The sequence below is a fragment of the Protopterus annectens genome, chromosome 6.part1 (genome assembly GCF_019279795.1).
Source record: "Protopterus annectens isolate FY-2018-M chromosome 6.part1, PAN1.0, whole genome shotgun sequence".
NCBI lineage: Eukaryota > Metazoa > Chordata > Ceratodontiformes > Protopteridae > Protopterus > Protopterus annectens.
In genome coordinates, this window is record NC_056738.1 from 133,648,970 (window position 1) to 133,674,723 (window position 25,754).

Genomic DNA, 25,754 nt, shown 5'->3' on the forward strand with positions numbered 1-25,754 from the left:
ACTCAAATACTCCCTGGCATCCAGGCACTGTAAAACAAGCAAAGCTTCAGCCTCCTCCTATTTGATGCACCATGCAGATGGATTTAAACAACCGTCACTGTTCTGCTCCAGGCATAGACAGAATAGATAATGTAAGTCAGTTTACAGACTGATGAACTTGTGACTGTGGAACAATAAAATTGCCTAGTTTTTAAGCACTGAATGTTGACAATTTCTCCAAGGAGAATGGCAGGAGAAGAAATAAATGGTCCAAGCGGATGGAAAGAAAAAGAAACCAACAAAGAATGTAAGCTCCCTAACTCATATTTAAGCACAAGGGCATCATCAGACATGAAAAACTTTTAAGCACCATGTTAGGACAGAATATAAAAGTGCATTCATAGCTATGATTTCACTTCAGACAGCCTGCTAAAGTAAGACCAACTTAATTTCCTTTTCCCCCTTGAGAAAGGCAAAGAACCACTAACATTCAAACCACATTATAAATTCTCATATGTGGCAATAAAACTGTCTATACACTGCTGAGCAAATGTATGACAGTAATTTGTAATTTGGTATGCTGGACTAAAGCAAGGTACACTGGACAAATACACATCATGTACCAAGCTGAAGCAGTAACAGATACAGGGTGCCATATGTGGTCACTAACAACTTCCCTGTCAATAACTGACCCATCAATGGAAAACCATGGATTCTATCATTTTCTCTCTCCAACTGTTTTACCACTCACCAAGCTGGTATGTGACTCTATAATGTCTGGGCAAATGATTCTGCTTAAACTCCTGCCAAGAGTAATTTCTAGCACTTGCCAACAGGCACCGTACAGAAGCAGTACACAAGCAACTTGTTACACAGAGCTTGATTAGTTCATGCACTGCATTTCTAGAAAATATGCATCTTTTCAGCTGCTCTTTTTCCAAGATGTCACAGAACACAGACCAAGCTGTAAAAACAGGGTAAGTGGCACTACAGTTTCACATACTGGTACATAAGTAATGAAGTCAGATGGCTGCCCACAGATTGTAAGCTGTCTTTTTGTGACACACAAAACCAGTTATCAAGAAACCTTCCCAAAGACAAAAGGATCAAAGGATCACCAAAAACTCTTCTGTGAAGGATGAGCAGATAGGCAAGCAGTCAAGTCACATCCTACTTAGGAACTTTGAGGGATTTAACAGATGCCCTATGGTGTGCCCACATGCTACAATCATATCACTACAAATGTGCAGCTTAAAAAAGTTGGAAAAAACAGAGCACTTCTCTGAAAGTCAAGGTAAAAGGATCCACCTGCCTAGCCACCCCCCTTTCCCCTCTACAAACCCAACAAACGCCAGAAATGTAACCATCCTGGTGTTGCTAAAAAATAATGATCAGTCCATTCTGCTGGTGACTGGTGTCTGGGAATGAGCTCTCACTGCTATTATCGGTGGTGAAAAAGAATGACTGATTAATATGGCATGCTCTGTTTTCTGTTTTTTTTTCTGGGGGTGGGGGCATGCAAAATAAGTGCTGCTGCTGCTAATTAACTCATGGTGGAAGCCTGCAGTCAAAAGCTTCAACCAGAAATGGAGGGCATACCACAAAATCTTGCACTAACCACAAACAGCCCTCAGGTATGCCTTCTCATAAACTGAACAGTGCACCTCAGAAATAAAGTCTTTACAAATAATAGTTCTGGTTGCTCCAGAAAGTCAAAAGACTGCATTACTGTGGAAGCAAAGAAGCATGTCTCAAACTTTTATACTGCTTTAAAGCTGGAAAGGAAGTATGTGTCAGAACTGACATGCTGAAGTGTCATACTGTGGCCACCAGAACTGAGAGTAATCACAGGTGCCACGGCAGGATGGCAAGAATTAAAAAAAAAAAATACAGAAACTCAAAATATTAGAAGTCTGTCTCATTTGCTTCAACCCCATAATTAGAAGTCTGTCTCGTACTTCTCAACCCCAAACCTACATGAAACGTGAGGGGGGGGGGGGCACAGATCAAAACAAGATAAGGAATTGAGTTCCATCCATATACTAAGGGAAAGGAGAAAGAATACCTTGAATGAGCCATTACAGAGATGAAGAGATGGTAGGCAGAATATAAGCAACCAAACTGAAAAGCAGAAAGATTCTTAACAATGAAATTTCCACTATTCTCAAGGGGACAGGGGAGAATATACCGGCTAGCAAATACCTGGTAAAGAATCTATCCTTCAATCTGATAATACCAGTACCACAGGAGGCAACTATGACACACACATGAATTCCTGACTACACTGCAGACAACCCAAGCTCAATCAGTGACCCATATACTGTAGAATGGGTGGGAGTGACTATCAGTCCTGGAAGACAGATTGACACACACTGGGAGTCACACCCAAGGGTCAGACCACAGGTATATGTTCCATCCAAGAAGGTATGACATGAGAGCATAAGCCTGCCATGGACAGCATAAGTGTGCAACTGAGTCCTGACTAACATGCCAGGACCTGCACCACACCTGCTAGTTAACAGGGAAGAGCCGAGAAGCAAGAAACTCTCCTGACTTCATGCAGGATGACTGTCTGTGGTCCCAGACACTCTTCCTCCCAGTTTATGGAGACCCTAAATGTAAGGAAATGGAGGAATCGAAATGTCAGAGGTGGATGGGGGCTTGATAGTTACAGGGTGCTTAGGGAGAGAAAAAAATACAGGAATATTAGTATTACAACTTGTACAGAACAAATCTGGTTTCTCAAGAAGGCTCGTTCACTTCCAATCTGCAAAAGGTTTCAACCAACATAAATGAACTTAGTGGAGAGTACAGGGTTAATCTCTTTCTATCACTGATCCAAATTTCACATAGACGTACAGAAGGTATGGCATTTGCTTCCTTCTGGTAGGTCTGGAGAAGTTAACAGTTTTCAAACAGTACATCTACACTTCGTTGGAGCATTCTTATGCAACTGGGTTTTAATTTCTTTTTATCTGGGTTTGTCAAAATCACATGTACTTGTACTTTGCAAGCTGGCAGTATACTCCTGTGGATTTTTTTTTTTTTTTGCTTTCCCCATTGTATTGCACCTGAGGGATTGATATATTTAACTTAGGTGTTGCAGGGGGCTTGCCTCTCTGCATTTTTTTTTTTTTTGTGTTTATGTACTTTGTCAAATTATTCTTCTAAATGTTGAAAAATGATGATGCATAAAACTCATTTTATAATAGGTTCATAGATTAGTACTAGGCTAATTGCTCTTGTGAGCTATTTTAAACCTAGCCAATTATCCCTTGTGAGACTCAAACCATGCACCTGTGTTTGTAAGGCAAACAACTTAACCATTAGGCCATCTTCCCAACCTGTGGGAATGAGCTGAAAAAACATAGGAAAGTTTTTCCAAGCATACTAAATCTTCAGAATTAATCTACTTACTGCTCCACAGCCTGAAGTGTTCTCTGACAACAGCAATTACAGTTTACAAGATTTACTGTTCTTCACATTGTGTGCAACTCGGTTCTCAAAAATTGGCTGCTCTAGGATTGCCACCATTCACTAGGGCTAAAACCAGACCAAGGCCACACCCCCTTGCATTGCCTGTAACCCCGCCCATTTCCACCCTCTCTCCTGCCCAAGTTCTGCCTAATTTGTGATGTTATTATGATGACACCTGATGGGAACGCCCTTTTTTTCCATTCCTGATGCCTGCCTTTCTGTCGATTTACTATACTTTTCTGTAAAAAGGCAAAAAAATAAATAAATAAATAAACAGTATATTTTTAACTCTACTACTGTGCCCTAAGCACATGCCTGTTTGTTTCTCATTTGCAAGGTACTACTGAATTTTGGCTGTTGCCTTTCTCCTGTCTGCTATACATATATATATATATATATATATATATATATATATATATATATATATATATATATATATGTATATATATATATATATATATATATCTTTTCTGCTCTCTCTCTCTCTCTCTCTATATATATATATATATATATATATGTATATATATATATATATATATATATATATATATATATATATATAATGTACACACATATATCTCACTCCTAACACCATGTCTACTTTCCACATCTGGCCTGGGCCAGTAGTTCTATCTCCTTTAGCACCCTCATATTATTATGTGATACACTGTCCTTTCTATCTCCCACTCATATGTTTTTCGTGTTAATACTTCCAATTGTTTACTGTTAGTTTTTAACACGGTCACTGCGGTTGCTGTGTTCTACTCTATTAAGACATTTTTACTTACCTTTTGATAAACCTAGCTGATTGTTTGATCCTGCTTCCCACCCATTCCTGACATCACTTCCTTTATATTGGGCCTACCCTTCCGTATCCAAATTCTAACCTATCACAAGACTCCTAATTCCTCAAAGCTGCAGCAACATAACCACCTCACAACCACTCACAGGTTCTCTCCTCCTCTCAATCACAGAAATTGCATCTGCCTCTTCATATGATTACATGTACCTAAATGTCATTAATAGTTATATTCTGTTCTTTATGCCTCTAACTGATTTCAGATATCACTGATACACCTCCACTTCCTTTCTCATTATTACATAATTAGAATTACCTAATAAGACAAGTCTCCTCCACGTACTTCTCTTCATTAACTCCACCGCTGCCTCCCTCCACTTAATGATACACTTCACTTTTTCCTCTTCTTTATAACCACCAAAATTCAAATGTTTCTTCAAGCATCATGTCTTTTTCTGCTGCTACTAGCATCGTATCTAACAAACTATGACGGCATACTTTCACCTCTATATACCCCCTACTGTGGTTTAACTCAGCACACTATGAAATCAGGAATAGTTATACTAAAATATCTCCCTGCCTTTTTAGTCTCTCACCTTGTCTTTATTTTAAGCACAAAACACTTCACTACCACAACTCTACTAAAAAAATAAAACTGTTCCCTCTAAATCAAACACTGCCTCTCAAAAATCCCAGTGTGGTGATGTACTCCCCAACCCAGAACCATAGCTCTCAACCTCTTAGCACAAAAAATCTGGACAAAGACAAAATAATGGGGGGGGACAAAGCCCTAAATATAGGGACAAATGGCTGCTAGAATAAAAGGTTTGGTTCCCACACATTTTCTGAAGGATATGAAGTCTGAAACTCAAATTGCCTGTCCCTGTCTAGCGAATTCAATTGTCACTGATTTGCCAGAAAAATTACATTTTGTATGAGGGACAGACCAAAAATATGAGGTAATAATCTGGACATTCTGCAAAAATCTAAACAGCAAAGAATTATCCCTACAAAACTGTGAATTAACTACCCCTCCATCTGCCACCTGAAACAATGCCTTCTTCCCAGCTCTACTGTCTTTCCTATCATTAAACAACCATCTATCCATGCTAATAAAACTAGCACCTCAAACCCTTCACCCCATTATTCTCCTACTTGTCTTCCAAAAATATTGAATACGGCCTCTATCAACCTCTGTAGCATTTGTAACAAAATTACAGAGCTACATGCCTGGATATCACAGTACAACAATGACATTCTTGCCATCACGGAAACCTGGCTTAAGCCTAACATTAAAGATTCTGAACTATTCCCTCTAGGCTACAATATTATTGGACCTTACAGGCTCCGCAAGAAAGCAGGAGGGTTAGCCTTTTTATTCAAGTTCATACAATCTCTCTCCCTATTCACACAGCATCTCAAAATTCCAAAATGTCAAAATACTAGTACTACTGCTAAAGCCTAATAAAAAACAGCTATGTTTTGTTACTATCTATATCTAACGTTAGGAGAACTCCTCTCCTGGACAACTACTTACTTACTTTAAGAAAAAAAATCATACTAGAAGATGTTAAATATTGAATGGCAAAACCTTACATCAGACTTTCCCTCAGCTAGTATAAACCTTTATGGTTACACACAACTTATCAAAACACACACTAGATTTAATAATACCAACAGTAAACTTTCAATTCTAGACTGGATACCAATCTCTGACTAGTAAACTTTCAGCCTCTATAACCTATCCAAACTCACTTAGTGGCCACCTTCCAGCAATACCACCCACCAACCTAGCACTCACCAAATCATAACAACCTGAAACCTTACTCCTTCATCAATATTTTGAAAGCCTTTAATTTAAAAGTTCTTCTCTATGAAGCAGTTGATACTTTAAACAGCCACACCCAGCTTAAAAAAAAAACTGCACCATAGCTCACTAACAAGACAAAAGCTACAATGTGTCTAACAGAGACTAAGCTTGGAAAGACTGGCTTAAACTTAAAAGTCCCTATAACTTGCAGCTTCATAGAAATTTTGCAATCTGAGTAAAAAACAAGTTAACCTAGATTAAAAAAAATTATACCCATCTACAACTTCAACACAAAAATGACCCCCAAAAATTCTGGGTAAAAATATGTAACATGTTACATAAAGGCTCAAACAAGGAACCTAACCCTTCTCATAATAGCCCTCCATTAGAAACTGCAACCCTATTCAATACATACTTCATAGAAAGCATTACCTCCCCTAACTAAAATTTTTTTACCTTCATCCGGTGTGTCTACCACCCCCTCAACAAACGCCCAATCCTACTTATTCAGCAAACAGCTTAGACCAAAACCAACATTTTCCATACACTATACACACCACCACGTCCTTTAGTCTCCCCACCCAGTATCCCCATCTGAACCTAATTTACCCTCCATATACATTGCTAGCAAGTTCCACTTAAGATACGTTTCCACATCAATGATAAAAAAAAAATTCTACTTTAAACTCAAACCCTGCGCCACTGTGCGGCTGACCACCTGAATACCTAAGACAGCTGCCAATGTCACAGCACACCCACTCTCTATCCATATCAATAGATCAATATCTGAATCCTAAGTACCCCCACCATGGAAAAAATCATATATTATTCCTCTTCATGAAAGTGGCATCTCATCTGACGTCTTTAATTTTCGGCCTACTGCAATATTATTGCTCCTCTCAAAAATTCTTAAAAGATGCATTCATAAGCAACTTCTCCACTATCCTCTAAAATAACAGTTCTTAACCTCCACCCAACATGGCTTCTACCCAACACAAAGTACAACTATTGCCCTCTGACATCATAAAAAAATACAGGGACTCTGGCAAACTTGTTTCCTCCTTATTCCTTGAACTGTGAAAATCTTTCAACACAGTGTCTCACCCTAACCCCTGTATAAACTTTATCAACTTGGACTATCACCTTCTTCATTACTACAGTACAATACATATTTAACTGACAGGCTCCAGTCTGTGAAATGGCACTCTCTCCATATCTGCAAGTTTCGCTCTATTCTTGGTGTCCTCATCTTTAATATTTTTTATCAATGGCCTCTACACCTCCACAAGCCCAGCCTCTCTTATACAATATGCTGATGACTCTGCACTTATATGTGCATCTAATGACTTGCCTCAACTCCTCCATAACAGGCAAGAAGCTTTTTTCCTCATTTCAGAAATGATTTCATAATGCCCAGCTACTACTCAACCCTTAAAAAAACAAAGTTATAGTGATTTTGCCCCAAATTACACAGGCTTGATAATGTGAATTTCAAAATCATTTCACTAAACAAAACTAAAACTGAAGTAGACTCCCATACAAAACTTCTGGAAGTGATTATAAATGACAACCTTAAATATGACCTGTAAGTTCGAAATAACAAAACAAAAAAGGTTCACCAAAAATTAGAAACACTTTACAGGCATAAAAAGGTTCCTTAGCAACACTACCAAAATTATTCCTGCGACTACCTACTGTCTCCCATCTCTCTTATACAGTGCACCCATCCTAACCACCCTTTAGGCTACTGTTAAAAATAAGCTGGAGGCATGCTATAATAAGGTTGCAAAATTTGTCACTAACAAACGATACCTCAGCCAACAATGTATTGCCCTACTCACAAAGTCAATGACTACCTTGCTATTACTCCTATTCTCCAAATGTATAACCCTAACAGACTACTTTGATCTAATGAACATATTCTCAGCATATATAAACCCCACAAATCCTCTTGCCAAGCTCTCTACTTGTAATTAGTTGCTAAAAAAGGAATTATATCCCTCTGCAAACTAGATCTACCTTGAACATCTCCAGTTTCAAACTACTAAAAAGACTACCTAAATACAACTTGACTCTGCTCTTGCACTACCCCAGGCTGAACTAGTCTTTCCCTCTTTCCACAACCAGCAAACCTTGACAATGTTCAGAGCGAAGGAATTAGTAAAATGTATTTCTTAGACAAAGATCAAATATATTTCTGCCTAGGCTATATTATCTAGTCATTTCTGTTATAAAGAGTGTACTCAGTGTGTTTAATGTCATATCTATGAACTGCAACTTGTGAGTACTCTATTTATGGACAATTTTCTTTTTCAGCTTGCTACAGCTGTCCAAATATTTGCAGTATGTACGTACGTACAGGTTCACACTGTATAAGCTGAAGCTGATTTTTTTACTTAATGAATATGTCATTCTTCTGTATTAGGCTTTATATGTCAATGTGAAGCTTTTCTCCCTGGGCCTCTATTGAAAATAGGAAATTATCCTGCTTGGACTTTCCTGGTAAACAAATTTCAAATAAAACAAATAAATGAAAGTATATGATCAACATTCTGACATGTGACAGCTGCAGGAGGAATAAGGCCTTCCAAATTCTGATTTCTAGAACAGAATAGATGCCTACACATTAAAAATACTAAATATTAGTAACCTGAAAGAAAAGTCAGAATCTTGGGCTGGACGATTTACTAACCTGCACATTAAAACAAACAGTTAATTTCCTGAAGCAGTTAGATGGATTTGCTCTGGTCTCCACTACAACTCTATTACTTGCATCTGAACTAACATTTTCCTCAGTGCCGTTCAGTATAACTCTTAAAGAGAATTAATATGTTCCGTGGGCAAAAGAATTTCATAAATATGCAATCCTGGATGTATCTACACGGACACCAGCAATCAGTAATCTGGGACGATAACCTATAACCTTGCCTCCCAGTTACTCTTGGAGTTCCCCAAGGGTCTGTCCTTGGCCCTCTGCTATTCTCACTTTTCACTAACAACCTACATACTGCCACCACACAAGCATCTCTTATACAGTACGTAGATGACTCTGCTCTCATCTGCTCTGCCCCCACTCTACCAGAACTACAACAAATCACACAGGAATCATTCTCTTCTGTAGAAAGCTGGCTATCCAATGCTCAGCTCCTACTCAACCCAAGTAAGACAAAACTTTTCCTGTTCCAACCTTCCAAAGCTACCCAAAACACCCCCAACTTCAACATTCTCGCCAAAGACAATACCATCATCTCTCCATCAGAACACACAAAATTACTTGGTGTGGAAATAGACAACAAACTTAGATTTGACACCCACATATCTCTCACAATAAAAAAAGTTCACAAGAAACTTGGTGCATTATATCGAAGCCGCCAATTCCTAACCAAGGCAGCTAGAATCTCCATAGCCAATTCCCAGCTAATCTCCACCCTACTCTATGCATCCCTCATACTTACAAACCTTAGACAGACAGACATACACAAGCTGGATGTTTGTTACAACAAAATTGCTAAATTTGTCACTGGAATCTACTACTGCAGCCATCACTGTATCTCCTTTAAAGAACTAAACAGGCTAAAACTCCCACAACTCCTTCACTTTAATCAACTCGCCCTCGCTCATAAACTTATTAACCACCCCCTTAACATCTCTTCCCTTCAAACCGTTCTCCAACCCTATCACTACACTAGGCCCCTAAGATCAAGCAACAAAAATCAACTCACTGTTATAAAACCTAAAAACTCAGCAGGAGAAGCCATATTTTCATGCATCATATCTAAACTTTGGAACAATCTTCCACCCTCTATATCCACTCTACCTTCCAGCAGCCTTTTCAAGACTGCGCTCAAATTCCACTTGAACTGGCTTTGTCCTTGTTCTAATCCAGACCAACACCCCCAACCCTTACCCTCCCCCCCTCACCTAGACTCTTAACCCAACTATACTACCACCACTACTAACCACAGTCAGAATTAGCTAGTTGTCTTTACATACTTTAAAATCTTGTCTGACAACTTTGTTACTAATATTATAAACAACAAGAAACTATCTTAACTTGCAACATTTACTGTATACACTGCTGACAATCAATATATTGTTATTGTATTAAAGCCAAAAACCTGTAATGTTGTTTACTATTGCTGCAACTTTGTATCTCTATTTATCATGTACATGATGTGGAGCTTTTCTCCCCGGGCATCTGCTGAAAAAGGACCTGCGTCCAGTCGGAATTTCCCGGTAAACAAATGTAAATAAATAAAAGAAAGTAAATCATACTGGACTGCCCCCTATGGCACAGATGGATAAACTACAACTGTGATCCAGACAACCCATGTTCCACTAGTGGTAAAGGCGATGGATAGGATGGACCAGGGACAGGGGGTGGCTATGCCATCTTGTCTCTCTTGTGGGCAGGGCGGTGGTTCTGGCTGACTTCTTGGGTGACACCCACAGGGAGCACTAGGTGTTGCACCCATGCAGCCCAGATAAACCATGCACATGCTTCCAGTAGTTCAAGCAGCGCTTGTGGCCAGAGAAGCACGTATGTTGAGGTACACATTCCTCCTGTGGGGAGGCAGCATCAGTGGAGTTTGAGACAGCTAGATTAGGTGACAGACACTCTGGAGGGGGTGAAGCCCTACTCTTGCCTCTCCAAGGAACTAATGGGTTCATTAGGCCCTTCAGACAGGAAATAAATAAGCTGTAGGGCTCTCACCTGGATTGGTGGTGCCTGGCTTCTAACCCAAGACAGGAACAAATGGGTCAGTGGGATGAAAGAAAGAATGTAGGACTCAAGGTTAAGTAAAAGGTAAAGCAAGCAAAACAGGCTACACCACTGAAAGGGTTAGCAGCCTTTAGTCAACATTTCTAAAGATTAAATGTGAATACATGTCATTAGGTGTCTCATGTCTAGAGAATAAAAAAAAATCTTCCATTACAGAGCAGTGATGGGGGAAAGACCAAACATTCAAATACAGAATGAGGAATAGTAGGAAGGTGGAGGGGGTGGGATGACAGGGACTGAAAGAGAAGGGACAATGTTGTCAGTGATGTGCAATACTGTGCTTCCTATGGCAGCTTCTTTCACCTCCATAAATATCTTTCACTCAAAGATCATAACAGCACTGCAACATTTTAACTACATATACATATATAATCAGACAGACTAATATACAGACTCTGTACATTTCTTACTGATACTCTGCAGTAAGGGAATGGATTTCATCAGATGAGGTGGCAAAAAAGCTCTAAAGGCTCTGCTCACAACCAACCATATTAAGTATGGAAAATAATATGCTTCAGTACATTAATCTTATTGTACATCCCAATACTGCAAAAACTATGACATGCAGTAGAACAGCTAACATTACTCCACAGACTGCATTAACATGTTAAAATTCAAGGGCATTGATATGCTAAAATTCAAAGGTTATAGCTAGGCATACATGACATACATCATGGCATAAATAAAAATATTATGTTTTACAATACGATGTGATTCTAACAGCTATAGTTCATGAAGTTACGCATTTTGTTAAATAAACTTTGTATTTTTTTCAGAATGCCTGATATGCTGCTAAATGGGTTTTGGTTTTGCTTAAGCCTATCAGCATCAGGCATTAGTTTCTGTCACCCCCAATACTGGAAAGGTATACTGTCTAGAGCCCTGCAGTGCCAGGAGTGGAGGAAAGGTCTACAGTTCTGGGACCTGGCATACAATTACAAAAATCCCACCCTGGAATACCAAGTTTTGTTTCGTACTACAGAGTTTATACTTTGGCATTCTGTGAGCAGAAGCTATTCAGTTTTACATACTATAGCATCTTATTAAATTCATGTTTTACAATGTGAAATAAAAAATTGACAGTTCTTATCTAAGTGCTGCTATATCTTATTTGGCATAAAGGGTCATGCACATTGTTCTGGACAGCTTCTCAAGGTTTTCTACATAAAACCTAACATTGGCTTTTTGACCAAAACTGTCACATGCTAATAAGGAAACAGAAACAGAAGAACATTTTGCTTATATCATGTTTTAACTAAGGTGAGCATGCAAATTAATATGTAAAACTAATGGGGATGCAACAGGTCTTCATAGAATTCTCTGAAGCTTATGAAAATATTCTGACCAAAACTGGCACATTGTACAGAAACAGAAAGGAACTGTACAAACTGGGTTTGTGATAAGCCTAACCAAAGTATACAAATTAGTATGTAAAACCAGTGTGATAACACATCTGTGCAGTTAGGTGAAGCTTAAAGTATATGGAACTAACTAACTACATGGACTGCTTTTACAGATGCAATGTATTTGCCCTACTCTGTCATAAGTACAATGCCCAAATGTTGTGGCAGATCGTTTCCCTCTATTCCTTACCCCCCCCCCACCCCCGCACCGCATTAGGAGGCTTTTTGTTTTTTTCAGTGGGATCTACTCCACCTGATAAAATATAATAGGTAAATAGCTAACTTGCAACCTTTAATGGCTCAGGAAATGGTACTTTTCCGTTATCTTGGCAACAGTCTGGTCCGACGAAACTGCTGCACACCTGGAGGAATGTAGTTTGAGGACTGCGTCTTGTGATTTTTTTAAGCCCAACTTCATTAAGCCTTAGTCATAAGTGTCAACCTTCCATCTCCAAAATGTGGAACACTAACTCCAGTAATGTAACAACCAGCTAGGGGCCTCCCAGGATGGTCGGACTCGCATGTGAAACCATCTGTACTTATAAAACATTCTTGTTGACTTGATATGGGACGGTATCATGTGGAACAGCAATGAACGTGAACTTAAGAGTCAAATGAGGCACGTTTCTCGTAATGAGGTACTCTTGACTGGTACGACCACACTAAACACGTAGTGGTAACACAGGCTTTTATGAGGAAGTAACAAAAACAGGCAGACAATTGGACATTCTGCAAAAATCTGGACAGCTGGCGGTAAAGTCACACCTTAAATTTTAATACTTCTGCTGTTCATAAAATGCAAGTTGATGCAAAAGCTGTTCAGTATGGCAATATTTGTCAAAACTGTCCCTACGTTATGTTGACTTTGTTCCTGGTTTTGCGCAATGACGTTGAGAGGTATGGATCATGCAGTAATCATCACAATATTGATTTGGCGGTTGGGTATGACTGTGATCACAAAATAATGATTGATGGCATTACAATAACACAGAGACTGCGACATAAGGCTGACAAATTCTGCTTAGTCAGAGGTACGGCAATGTCCTTATATCTGTTGACTGTCCCCTATCTTCAGAAACATCACTGATTTTTAACCCACATTTTAACTCTGTCCTCTCACTCCCTTCACAAACTGGTGACTTTTGGACAAAAGATGTTAAATTGCACTTACTAAATGACGGCAATAATTAGAGTTATAGACTTTGTTTACTTTAACCAGGAAAGAATAAGCAGGACTGTACATTTTGAGTATTGCCCCGTTAATGGAAAAGTACCCAGGAAATTATACATATGCTCAGAAAAATAAAGGAAGGTCTCAAAGCATACAGTGCCATGATGGTAAAGAAGAAAAAGTTAGCATTTCTCAAACTAACATCATGGAGGACTCTGCAAATTCAACAGGACGAGCCATTGATTTTACAGACAGGAGTGCTGACTCTGATTCCAGCTATGCACCTATCTGAACAATTACAGTTCTGTTACAGCACAAATGATCAAAGACTTACTATAAAAACAATTCACAAACCATGCTCATTTCTTGGTAGCTGCTTATATGTGGGATGGTGACCTCACGCAGCGTGTGTGTGTGTGTGTGTGTGTGTGTGTGTGTGTGTGTGTGTGTGTGTGTGTGTGTGTGTGTGTGTGTGTGTATGTGTGTGTGTGTATGTATGTGTGTGTATGTATGTGTGTGTGTGTGTGTGTGTGTGTGTGTGTGTGTGTATGTATGTATGTATGTATGTATGTGTGTGTGTGTGTGTGTGTGTGTGTGTGTGTGTGTGTGTGTGTGTGTGTGTGTGTGTGTGTGTGTGTGTGTGTGTGTGTGTGTCTCTTATTTAACCATTCTTAGGTCAACTCTGAAAAATAAGGCATGCAGTAGAAGGGAAAAAATACAAAAAACACGTATGCAATTAATTGATTTCTGTTACCCCCAAATGAAGTAGACAAACATCAAGGTACCTTTGCTCCTGTACAGGTGTAATTTCCAAGGCAATCTGATCATTAAGTTATAAAAAATGAAAACTCATCTATTTAGATACTACATGAAAAGAAAAACAGATGGTTGAATGGGTTTTGCTAATAAGTGAAATCCTTACAGTATCAGTACAGAGTATGGTTGTGTGACTCCCCTAATTAGGGCTCTCTATACTCAGCTGTCTGAATTCCCTGCTAACAAGAATTAAGTACAAAGAATTGTTTCCACAGAAAGAAATCTTCAGTCACCGTAAAGCAGCCACCAGCACTCAAAATTAATACTGCCAAGGCTAGGACTACTTTCTACATCTTGCATTTCTTGTCCCCCTTCTTAGGCAAGCTAAAACATGATTATAACACACTTTCCGTGACAAAACACTAATGAGTACATAAATAATACCAGAGTTAGTCTATTTAAATATAACATCCATTATTTTAAGCCACACATGCATTATTCTGGTAGCAGGTCACACCCTGAAATGACTGCTCTCTCATCATTGTACTTAGATTACTTTTAATTCATGTTCAAGTGCATCATCTAAAAAAATACTATACTGAAAAAAGAATGACCAAAGTCTTACCTATTGTATATCCCAAGACAAAATCATTACTTTGAGTGGCAAAAATAGGGAATAGGCCTGCTTTGCTGAATCGACTTTCTGAATTAGCAAGTAGGAGTGTCAAGCAGCACACAATTAAAAACACGCACACTTTAGCGATCAGTATACCTAGAAGGAAAGACCAGTGTACATTGGCAAAATCAAGGATTACCATATTCTTAAAAAGTAGAGCAGGAAGTGCAAACTTTGAGATAAAATTCCCAAGTCCTTTAGCTTGGATTGGTGTAATAACATTAGTTCTACCAGCCACATATCCACATAGTATTATCCCAAAACACTCTATCAAGGCTGGGAAAAGATTATCAATAGACATCGGAGAATGAGAATCCATGGTGAAATTAATTGCCAAGTCCCTTCCAGTCAGACGTGGGTTACACAAAAAGAACCAAGCAGAGAAATGAACTTTCTCAACTTCAGCATCCTGCCTCTTCTTTAATGGTTAGTCCGCATGGGAGATATTCACAAGTGCTGAAAAAAAACAAGTACAAGTAACCATCAAAAAACTGATGTGTAAGGCAGTTCAGTCAACATTTTTAAATGAACAACAATTTCAGACAAGAAATGAACATTCCTTTCTCTCTTAAAATGTTAAGTACTGCTAATGCAAATAACTCAGTCAGCGATTACATAAGTGGTTTCTTTATGGCACACAAACAAAAAAATGCTTTTTCACCTGTGAAGTTTCTTAAAACTTTAACAATAAAAAATGACTGTTAGAGAGGAGGAGGAGGCAAGAAACATTGTTGCTGAAGAATAAAGCTGTGAACCTGGTGATTTGGGTTTCAGCTCCACTGCTCTGAAATGAAGTTTATTAAGCAATTTGCCTCCTTCCTCTGGACTCTCACGCTTAGAAATTAGCTTGCGTAACATCATGCTTTTCCTTATTAAAGCAGGATACTCTGCCTGCAATGTGATCAAAGTCTTCCAACGACCCTTCCCTTACAAAAATAGTCCAGCTTGTTATGTGTGGAGCCAGCAGTTATGGCTTTCAGTTTCAATTTTTTAAGTGCAGTCACTTCCAATAAAATGAGTGAAAAGCCTCCATGGCTATCTGACTTACTGTTACATATTATTTCTTTGGTTATTAATGCACAGTTCATTTACAACAGAAGCAAAGAAAGACCAAGACAACAGGGAAATGGTAAACTAGGCAATAAATCATTATTTGCATCACTTGTGGCAAAAACAAAAGACAAAGCTTAAAAATACTACTAAGACATATGCTAGGAACACAAACAAGATATACAGAACTGAGGTACAGTAAGGTAACGTCATCTTCCTACGTTTATTTCAGTCTGCTGGGAAGCCACATAATTCTGACAGCCTTTTTCCTCTGTCCAACAGTTCTCCTGAACATTTTCTTCTAGATCAAAAGTATGCCGATTCATTGTGATCCCGGTTGTGGGAAAGATGACAATCCCCTCACCTACCAAATCAGAAAACACCTAGTAGAGCGTCTGGCTTAGAAAAACAGGATGACTGCTGGGGTAAGAGTGGAGGTTTCTACTGCCACAAACATTGTCGTTTCCATTTGTATATCAGCAAAGGAATGTTACAGGTTATTTTTTTGCTCCACTTGCATTCCTTGGTATAAACCAAATTCTTCTGATTCAAATCAGACATGAAATAACTATAGAATATAACACCACTCATTTTGGTGGGTCCTTAAGAAAGGGAAACACAACATAAAGTAAAACAATCCTAACAAATATTAATTTTAATAAGTAATCCTGGCAAATCCCACCGAGCTAAAAGCTCCTTAATGGACATAATAATTTAGTTCCAAAATATAAGACTAAGGACTTTAACACCAGTCAGCCTAAGCAGCATCCTTTTGGGGGGTTGGAAGAATAAGGAAACTCCATGCAGACAAACAGCCAGCGTGCAAACTCCACTTATGTGCTTAACCCCTAGAGCTGATGACTAGCAAAATCATTCACTGTATCTCCATATAACCCAGTATTATTATGTGCTCTGCCATATCCAAAGTCCACCTTTAATGCATCCATAGTCAGTGCAAGCAATGCTATTAGCATCCTGTGATTCATTTTAAACCACACTACACTTCAGAAAACAAAGCCATCTACACCAAGTTTCTGAACTCGGTTATGTAAACAAGACAAGTTAGTTCTTTCTTTTAAGGGTCATACTTGGTAATGACAAGATGTCTGATCTGATGAAGTCTACTTGGTAGAAACGAAAATGCTGTTGTTGTAAAGTGATGAGCGTTTTTATTTTTTATTAAAACTGCTTCAACTGGATCTGTGTTGCTGGTGATATCTTCCCTGGTTATACAGCAAAATTAACTTCTAATCAAAAGATCAGTAATTGTGATTATGATAGAATCTGGCAGCAACTGAAACCATTTTATTAGGCAAAAATTTTCAAAATGTAAAAAGTCAAAAATGAATCTGATCAAAGCTTACTACTCAGAAATCAAACATCTAAGAATCAACTGGAATTCACAAGACAAAATCTCTTTAATAAAACTTTAAAACGAACAGTCATTAATATTTACACTGCAGCACTTAACAGCTAAAGTGCTTTAATGCTTTTCCCTCAACCGAGTGTCCTATTTAATGTGGAGCATTTCATAATAAAATGCTTCGTAAACTTTCTAAGACATGCCCACATAAATTTTTCTTTATCCTCCAGTAACATCACTGAAAGGCTAGTTATGTATATATGCTCACAGATTTTAATGGACATGACCCCTGCACATGCACAGTTGTAAAGCCATTAAAGTCCATGGCTATATTAATGCCCTAGCCCTCTAGTAACATCACTGAGGGCTGAAGTAAAACAGACGAGTTCAGGACACTATTGCAGTAAATCTAAATTTTATGGAAGAACTGCTAAATGTATTGGAAAGATAAATTTGAGCAGATGTCTACAGGAATGTTTTGCTGTGTACATCAAGCAGAAAAAAAAGTGGCCGTACACTTAAGTTTCCGTGACTCTGTGGTATGGAAGGATGAGATCCTAACTGCAGCTCACAATATCCAAGTCTAATTAGCTAAGCAACTTACTTGAGGGAAGGATATGGGTTCTGCATGCAACTGAGGCATGCCAAAGTAGAGAGTGATGTGTTACCCTGACTGTATGCAGGTTACTATTCATGCGGTAGCTGTGGGGAGCCTAAATTTCAATGGCAACAATGCCTGTGATGTCAAGATCTATCCACCCAGCCAGGGCTTCTCCTTCCCCATCTCTGGCCACAAATATGATAACCACCTCTCAGCACATGCCATTCTTAAAGGGGAATGTCAGTCTTAGGGACAGTACACCAATGAGGTCATTCTCTCTCCTGAAATTCAGGCCTACCTGCAGAGTCATCATGTAAGAATTCAGCCAGATGCCTGCCTTTCCTGAGTGAGAGAATAAAGAGGAATGGATGGGCTGACAGGGGCCAGACAATAGAGAACAGAAGGGAAAAAATAGGCACATCATCATAAAGTTTATCATTCTGTTAAAGTGGTTATTTTCAGGGCAAATATTTTTAGCCTGGCTGGACAATAACAAAACTACTTCATGTTCTGGAGATGACAAACAAAAACAATCTTGATAGCAAAACAGACCAAACTCCTCTACATATGTAATAAAATTATGTGGAATGCTGAAGCTATGCCCTCACAGGCTGGTTAAGGGAGCAGCAGGGTTCCAAATGAACTTTTTTCAAAATTTGTTTAGGATAGAGGAAAGAATGCGTGGTATGTTCATGGTATCAAGGTGTCAAAGTGGATCACAGTATGCATAACTGAACTTGACGGTTTGAGTAACTCCTACTCTTCTGCTGAAGTTTTTTTTTTTTTAGTGCAGATGCATTTCTCAGTTCACTGCACCATCCCAATTCTCCTTGACACCAACAGTCAAAGGACTACCTTCTCATTCTTTTTAAGGCTCATATATATATATTATTTCAGTCTAGGTTGTTGAAAACTAACAAATGTACCAAAGCTACTCCAAAGCCAAATCTAGAGTTTCTTTAGATTCAGAGGTACAGTTATATCAAAGCAGCTCAAGTCATGAAGACAGAACTTTTTTTTATGGGAAAAGCTGCCCCTAACAAAACTATCTGGAAGCATTACTTTTTTTTCAATATGAACATATCTTTCACCAAGGCAAGAAAGGTTTCATGTGCATGGTTTAATAATATACAACAGCCATAGCTGAGCAACATGTCTTAAAATTTTACAGTGGAACACTACTTCTCAGACTGTGGAACAAGAGGCGATGTATGCAGCAGAAAACAGCATAGTCAGGTCAACTGTGTAACTTTCAGAATGATGTGCTCATGCTTTGAGAACTGTATCTTAAGTTAATCAGATAAGTAGACTTTATTTTCTATTAATTGCATTAGTTGGGGATGCCCCTTTAATTTTTAGTTGACTAGTTCTGAAACAGAAGGAGGTGGTTAAGGTGCACGACAGCATCTTTTTACAAAGAAAACAATCTGCAAAAATGTCACCACGGATGCTTCAAATTTTGCTTGGGGAGTATTTTCAGGGGGAATAAAAGTGTGGGGGCTATGGGAGACCAAGAACAGATGTTAAGCACTTAAATATCAAAGAGATGCTTGCCCTGATCAAGGCACTCAACTCTCTGAACCATCTCTGGCCCCCAGGACATCTTCAAGTGGTACAATCAAGAAGCAAGGGGGAACCCGATCATACCTCCTTTACAGACTAACCAGATTAGCTTGGAATATAGCTTCACAGCACAGTCTCAAAACTGTTTTCCATGTTAAGAACCTCAAGTCAGCCAGATTAGCTGGTTCAAACAGAGCAAGCATTAGCTTCCCTAGCAAACAATTAAGATCCCAAGGAGGTGCCACCAGTGTGTGTGGAAGCCTCTTATGCAAAACCCCTTTCAAGGGTTCATACACATATTTCAGTCTAAATCATACTGCATTTTGTCAGAGCAAAACTGTGTGGCAGACAAGCTGGGCAGGACCAGGGCAGACTGACACAAATGGAAACTAGATTAGGGGGTCTTCCAAGATTTGATCCAACTGTGGGGAGTTCCTCAAGTAGACCTCTTTGCCTCCTCTCTGAACAATCAGCTGGCAAAATTCAGTTCCAGGACACCATACAGGTAGGCCTGGAAGACGGACTCTTTTTCTTTTCTTTGGACAACGATGCTCTTGTATGCCTTTCTACCTTTCCACTAATATCCAGGGTATTTCTGAAGATTCAGAAGGAATTCCCCAAAATCATTATGGTTACTCTGTTCTGTCCCAGGCATCCATGGTTTTCCTTTCTTTTGGAAATGGTCATGGGCAATTACCACAAGCTTCCTCACAGAATGGATTTACTCACACAAGAACAGAGGTGTTTGATTCACCCTGACCGCAATCATCTTCAATTAACCGCCTGGATAATAGCATCTTAATTCCTTTTAGGCAGCTGTTTTCTGAGGACGTGCAGCAGGTACTAATGGAGGCCAGAAAGCCTGCTAATAGAAAAATCACATATTAGCAAATGGAAACATTTTTCTAGTTGGTGCCAACAGCATGATCAGCATCTAGTCAGGGCTAGTTGTTCTCTGGTATTACAGAAATTTTGTGAGTTACTATCCTATGGCCTTTCTTCTTCCCCTATCAAGGTTCATTTATCAGCCATTTCAGCATAACTGCCCATGGGTCCTCCTCTTTCAAAGCAGTCTCATGTCAAAATTTTCTTGAAAGGGGTTTCGCATAACAGACTTCCAAGCACACTGGTGGCACCACCTTGGGATCGTAACTGTTTGTTAGAGAAGCTAATGCTTGCTCCATTTGAACCAGCTAATTTGGCTGACTTGAGGTCATGGAAAACAGTTTTACTGATTGTTCTGACCTCTTGAAGTAGGGTATCTCAGTTGCACCTTATGTCAACCCTACCTCATTTTCCACAAGGACATGGTTTATTTGAGAACTAATGTTTCTTTTATCCCTGAAGTGGCATCTGAGTTTTCTTTAAGCCAAATTATTCACCTCCCTGTTTTATTTCCTGAACCTAAAAATGTAGGAGAAAGTATATGCCATACTTGGATATCCACGGACAACCCAGGTACTAGCCTGACAGAACTAAATATTTAAATCTTCGGATCAACTGATCATTTCTTGTGAAGATAAGAAGAAGAGAAAAGTTGGGTCAAAACAGATGATTTCCTAATGGCTGTCTAATGCTATTACATTTTGTTTTACTCATCGTGGAAAATCTATTCCAGGCAGGGTCAAAGCCCACTCTTCCAGGGCCTTGGCTTTACCTATCGCTTTTTGGAAAGTATTGGATTCTAGAATTGTAGAAGTACTGTAGAAGCTGCTACTTAGTCCTTTGTACATACTTTTACAAAGCACTATAAACTTGATTCCCTCTCTAGGTCTAGGTCAAGTTATGCTAGAGTCATTCTATAGGGGGTCCTAGATCCTTCTCCTTCCTACCCCCAAATACTGCTAGCCATAAAGGTAAGGCTTCTGCACTAGTGATCAGTATGAACAACATAGTACAGCTGTGTAAGCTGAACTCACTGTAACAGTAACAGTAGATGTTTGAATGATCACTGCTACAGTAGCTGCTCCCACCCTCTATTCCCCTTGTTTTTGGTATGTTTTTATGCCAGGCTGCGGACATTTAATTTTTTTTGTTATTCTTAGCATCATTCTTCAGGGCTCAGGCTACCTCTCCCTGCTGGCAGGAAAGCACTGAAGTGCTTAGCATCCAAACTTGTCTTTTACTCAGCTTATCTGAAGCTGCTCGACAGTTTGGGCATGTGGAAGGTGCTCTGAAGTTTTGGAAGCTGTCCAGCTGTTATATCTTTGCCATTCCTTTCCTTTACAATTACACAATGTGAATTTCTTAAGCTGCTTTGTTTCAGAGAATAGGTATAATAAAATATCACGCTGGGTTTCCTCTCTATTGTGGATAACATCCCAATACTGCTGTATGCAGAGTTCCCCCTTCTAACATAATGGAGTAAGAATACCTTACAATAACCATATCTTATTCCACATGGTGAAAGACAAACAAGCTGTCACACATGGTTGAAAGATTCTGCACTTAATCTGATCCACTTCCTAAGACAGCTTAGGCTGCAACATACAGCACGCTGTACACTGAGCTTAGCAAAACCACAAAATTTGCTATTTCATATATCTACACAGATATGTGTCCCAGAGGATCCCCACACTATGGAATAGGCTCCCCATCCATGTAAAATACAGTTCATTCCTGACCCTATTCAACCTAAATCTTAATTGGATGGGAAATTGTAAATTTATCCCTGGTCTGGCCCACATGTACCTTATGAACATAGGCTAATACTTTTTCTTATTGATGGCCTAACTGCCACCATCCACACAAATCCTTAGTTAACTCCCTACTAACATGACCCCCATATAGATGCCCATGATACTTGGGACCCAAATGTTTTGGGTGCACAGGTAACCCTGTAAGGGCCCTAGTAGGATTCACTCTAGGAACAACCTATGAAACTATCTACAATAGCACTGAGAGTACCAAACTCTCCTCATTATTGCTTGGAACTAACCTGCTAGCTTTAAACAGGAGGGACTTGATCCCTTAGCAAGGTACCATGGATCGTAATGTGACGGGGAACAGCCATATTCCCAGGAAGGCAAGCATGTAATCATAGTTATCTTCTAATGCATGAGGTTACTAAGCATTTAGGCACTCCTAGGATCTGTAACACAACATCCAAGGGAGCCTCAACCCCCAGGACTACATCAAAAGGTTCATCTAGACGGCAAAAGCCCACACCCTGCCCCCAAAGAAGGACAGTTGGCATCATCGACTTGACCCTCCACCACCAACAAGCAAGCATGCACACACACACACACACACACACACACACACACACACACACACACACACACACACACATGTGCACAAACACACGCACACAAACAAACACGCACGAACACAAAAACACAGACTCCTCTGATGTTCAGGTTTCCTACTTGAAATTTCCAAATCTCTTCTCCATGTGTCTTTGCAGACAGACATTTTTTAACTAGTCACTTGGTCCATATACACCTGATCCAAAAAAGTAGACAAAAGTATAAAAACATTACACACACTCGCATAAAAAAATATGCACACACAAATATACATGCACACAAACACAGTTACTTCAATATACCAATGATGCATACACATCTGTCATTCAGTTAAGCAATTAGACTATCCAGTGATAAATATAAATATTACAATACCAGGAAACTTTAATTGTGACTTAAGAAGCAAGCATAAAAATAAATTAAATAATATAAGAAAAATGTCAGAAGTTAAAATGAGGTAAGCTAAATCTTTGGGAGAAAAATTCATGGACTTACAAAAGTGGTATGTATACAAGTGAAATAGATAATTTAATAGTATCAGAAGGTTTAGTTATAGAAGAAGGGGAGGTAACTGAAACAGGATTTTCTGATCAACCTGCAGTATGGCTAGAGATAAGGGGAAAAAGGAATATATAAAAATAGACAAAGGAATAAAAGGGATAAATGAGAACGCATAGAATGAGGAAGTAAAGAGACCAGTAATACAGTTATGGAAAGATCATACTACTACTGAGAACATTTTATAAAAATTAGTCTGAATGGTGAATAATCGCCTCACAGCAAGAGGTTTTCGGGTTTGATCCTTGGCTGTGGTGCCTTCTGTGTGGAGTCTACATGTCCTCCCTGTGGTCGTGTGGGTTTCCTTCGGGTGCTCCGATTCCCTCCCACATCCCAAAGATATGCTGTAGGTGGAGTGGATACTCTAAATTGGCCCTAGTCATGAGTGCGTATGTGTGTGTGTGCCTTCCATGGAAGGTTGGGTGCCGGGCTGGCAACTCGACACCATAAAACTTCACTGCCAATCATGAGCAGACAGGTGATCCGCTGTGGTGACCCCTAACCAGGAAAAAGCCGAAAGAAGAAGTCTGAATAGTGAATAATATTTAAGGAAAAATACAAAAATATTTTAACAGTGGCAATATGATACAAGAAAAGTAGACAAAGAAAAATATAAAAGAACATATAATGATGCACTGGAAAATTTAGAACATAATGATAGAAAGTGCCTTGACAAAGAAAAAGAATTATATGAAAGAAATAAAAAAAAATACAAGAATTGTTATACAAGCAAAGATATTTTTACAAGGAAAATGAGTAGCAGTATCGAGTTACTCAAGCAGATTAGTAAAGGAAGATGGTAGTGTAATGAGAGAGAAAAAAATGCAAAAGGAGAAGCAGAAAGAACTCAGGAAAAGATCATGAATATTGTAGTACAATATGCACAAGAAATGTTTAAAAAAGAATGTAGCGAAAAAACATGGAAAGTAAAAAAGTTTAAGAAAAGAGAGAGTTGGAAACAGATTTCTTTAAATGAGCTACATTAAGTATTAGGACAAGTAAATACAGATTTGGCTGCAGGACTGGATGGAATAAGATATGAAATGTATCAAAATGTAAGGGATTGGCAAAAATATTTTTTAAATATTTTGAATGACTTGTTAAATGAAGGTTTTATGTATAAAGAATTATGTAGTGGAATACCTAAATTCATATGGAAGAAGGAGGACAGAAGACAACTAAAAAACTGAAGACTGATAGCATTGAATAGTAATGATTATACGAGCTTTATGAAAATAGTATAAGAGAGATTTGAAACTAAAATGGAAAATATTATGGAAGATAGTATACATAGTATAAAGAACCATTAATGATGGAGAAACTGTAGATGATATGAGCAGAAAAGAAGAGGCAAAAATCATTATATGACACCTTAAAAAGGCATTTGATACAAATGGACATGAACTCATATGGGTAATAATGAAATAATATAATATTAGTGAGAAAGTTAGGTAATTAAGTATGTCAGCATACAGTAATAAAGTAAAAATACCTGTAAGTGGCTGGCTAAGCCAAGAGGTACAGGTACACATAAAGAGTTCATAGGTTCATAGGTTCATAGGTTCATACTAGGCTATCTGCCCAAGGGCATTTATAAGCCTAGCCCATAGTTATGTGGCTTTCGCCACCCCTTTAGTTTGAATAAAAACTATGCCTATCATTTTTCTGTGCCTCTGTCAAGCAGTGACACTGAAGTAATCCCTGGGGTATATCTGCGATCTCCCATCCATTGGTCAAGATTCCTCTTGAACAAGGCCAGCGAGGTGCTCTGCCTCACATGTACCGGGATTTTGTTCCACAGCATAGGGAGTCTCTGGGTGATGAATCTGTCCCTCCAGCACGTTCTATTTATAACCGTGTCAAGGTTTAAGTCTCCCGCCCTTGTGGTTCTGAGGGATCTAGATTTTTGAGGTGAAGCATATTCATCAAATCTGGGTTTGACATGGCCTTATATGTCAGGCACAGGTCACCTCTGAGCAAGCGGTATGAGACTGAATAAAGCTGGAGTTCTTTCAGTCGGGCAGCATAAGACATATTTTTGAGACCCTTTATCCTTTTGGTGAGGAACTTTTGGGGCCTTTCAAGCTGCATCAGGTGTCTGGTCAGATACATTCGAACGGGCATTGTACTCAATCATAGGTCTAATGAGTGATGAGTACAGGGGACGATGACCTCCCTTGATCTAGATGTGAATCCCTTCATGATCAGGTGGGCGATATAGAAGGTTTTCCTAACTACTTTAGCAACATGAGTGTCAAAGCGAAAGACTACTGTCAACTTGGGTCCCCAGATCCCTGATGACTTTTCTGTGCTCAGTGGATTGTCACCTATATGGTAGCTAGGGGTAACCTTGTTTTTCCCGAAGGGTATGACTATGCATTTTTGGCGTTTAACTTCAGGCCATGGCTCTGGCAGCAGTTATCCATGTCTGTGAGGCCCTTCTGGAGGATATCTGTGTCAGATGTGTTTTCGACTATGGCCCCCAGTTTGCAGTCATCTGCAAACTTTGTCAGCCAT

At 39.0% G+C, this 25,754-nt stretch overlaps 1 protein-coding gene across 3 annotated transcripts in view; it reads right to left on the reverse strand.

The window, feature by feature from the left end:
• GPR155 (G protein-coupled receptor 155) overlaps positions 1–25,754 on the reverse strand; it is a 782,878-nt gene that overhangs the window by 560,243 nt on the left and 196,881 nt on the right. For all 3 annotated transcript variants that reach the window (XM_044075558.1, XM_044075557.1, XM_044075559.1), the window contains exon 2: positions 14,804–15,310. In XM_044075558.1, the coding sequence (XP_043931493.1) occupies positions 14,804–15,173 (370 nt within the window). In that variant the 5' untranslated portion in view covers positions 15,174–15,310. The remainder of the gene's footprint in view (positions 1–14,803; positions 15,311–25,754) is intronic.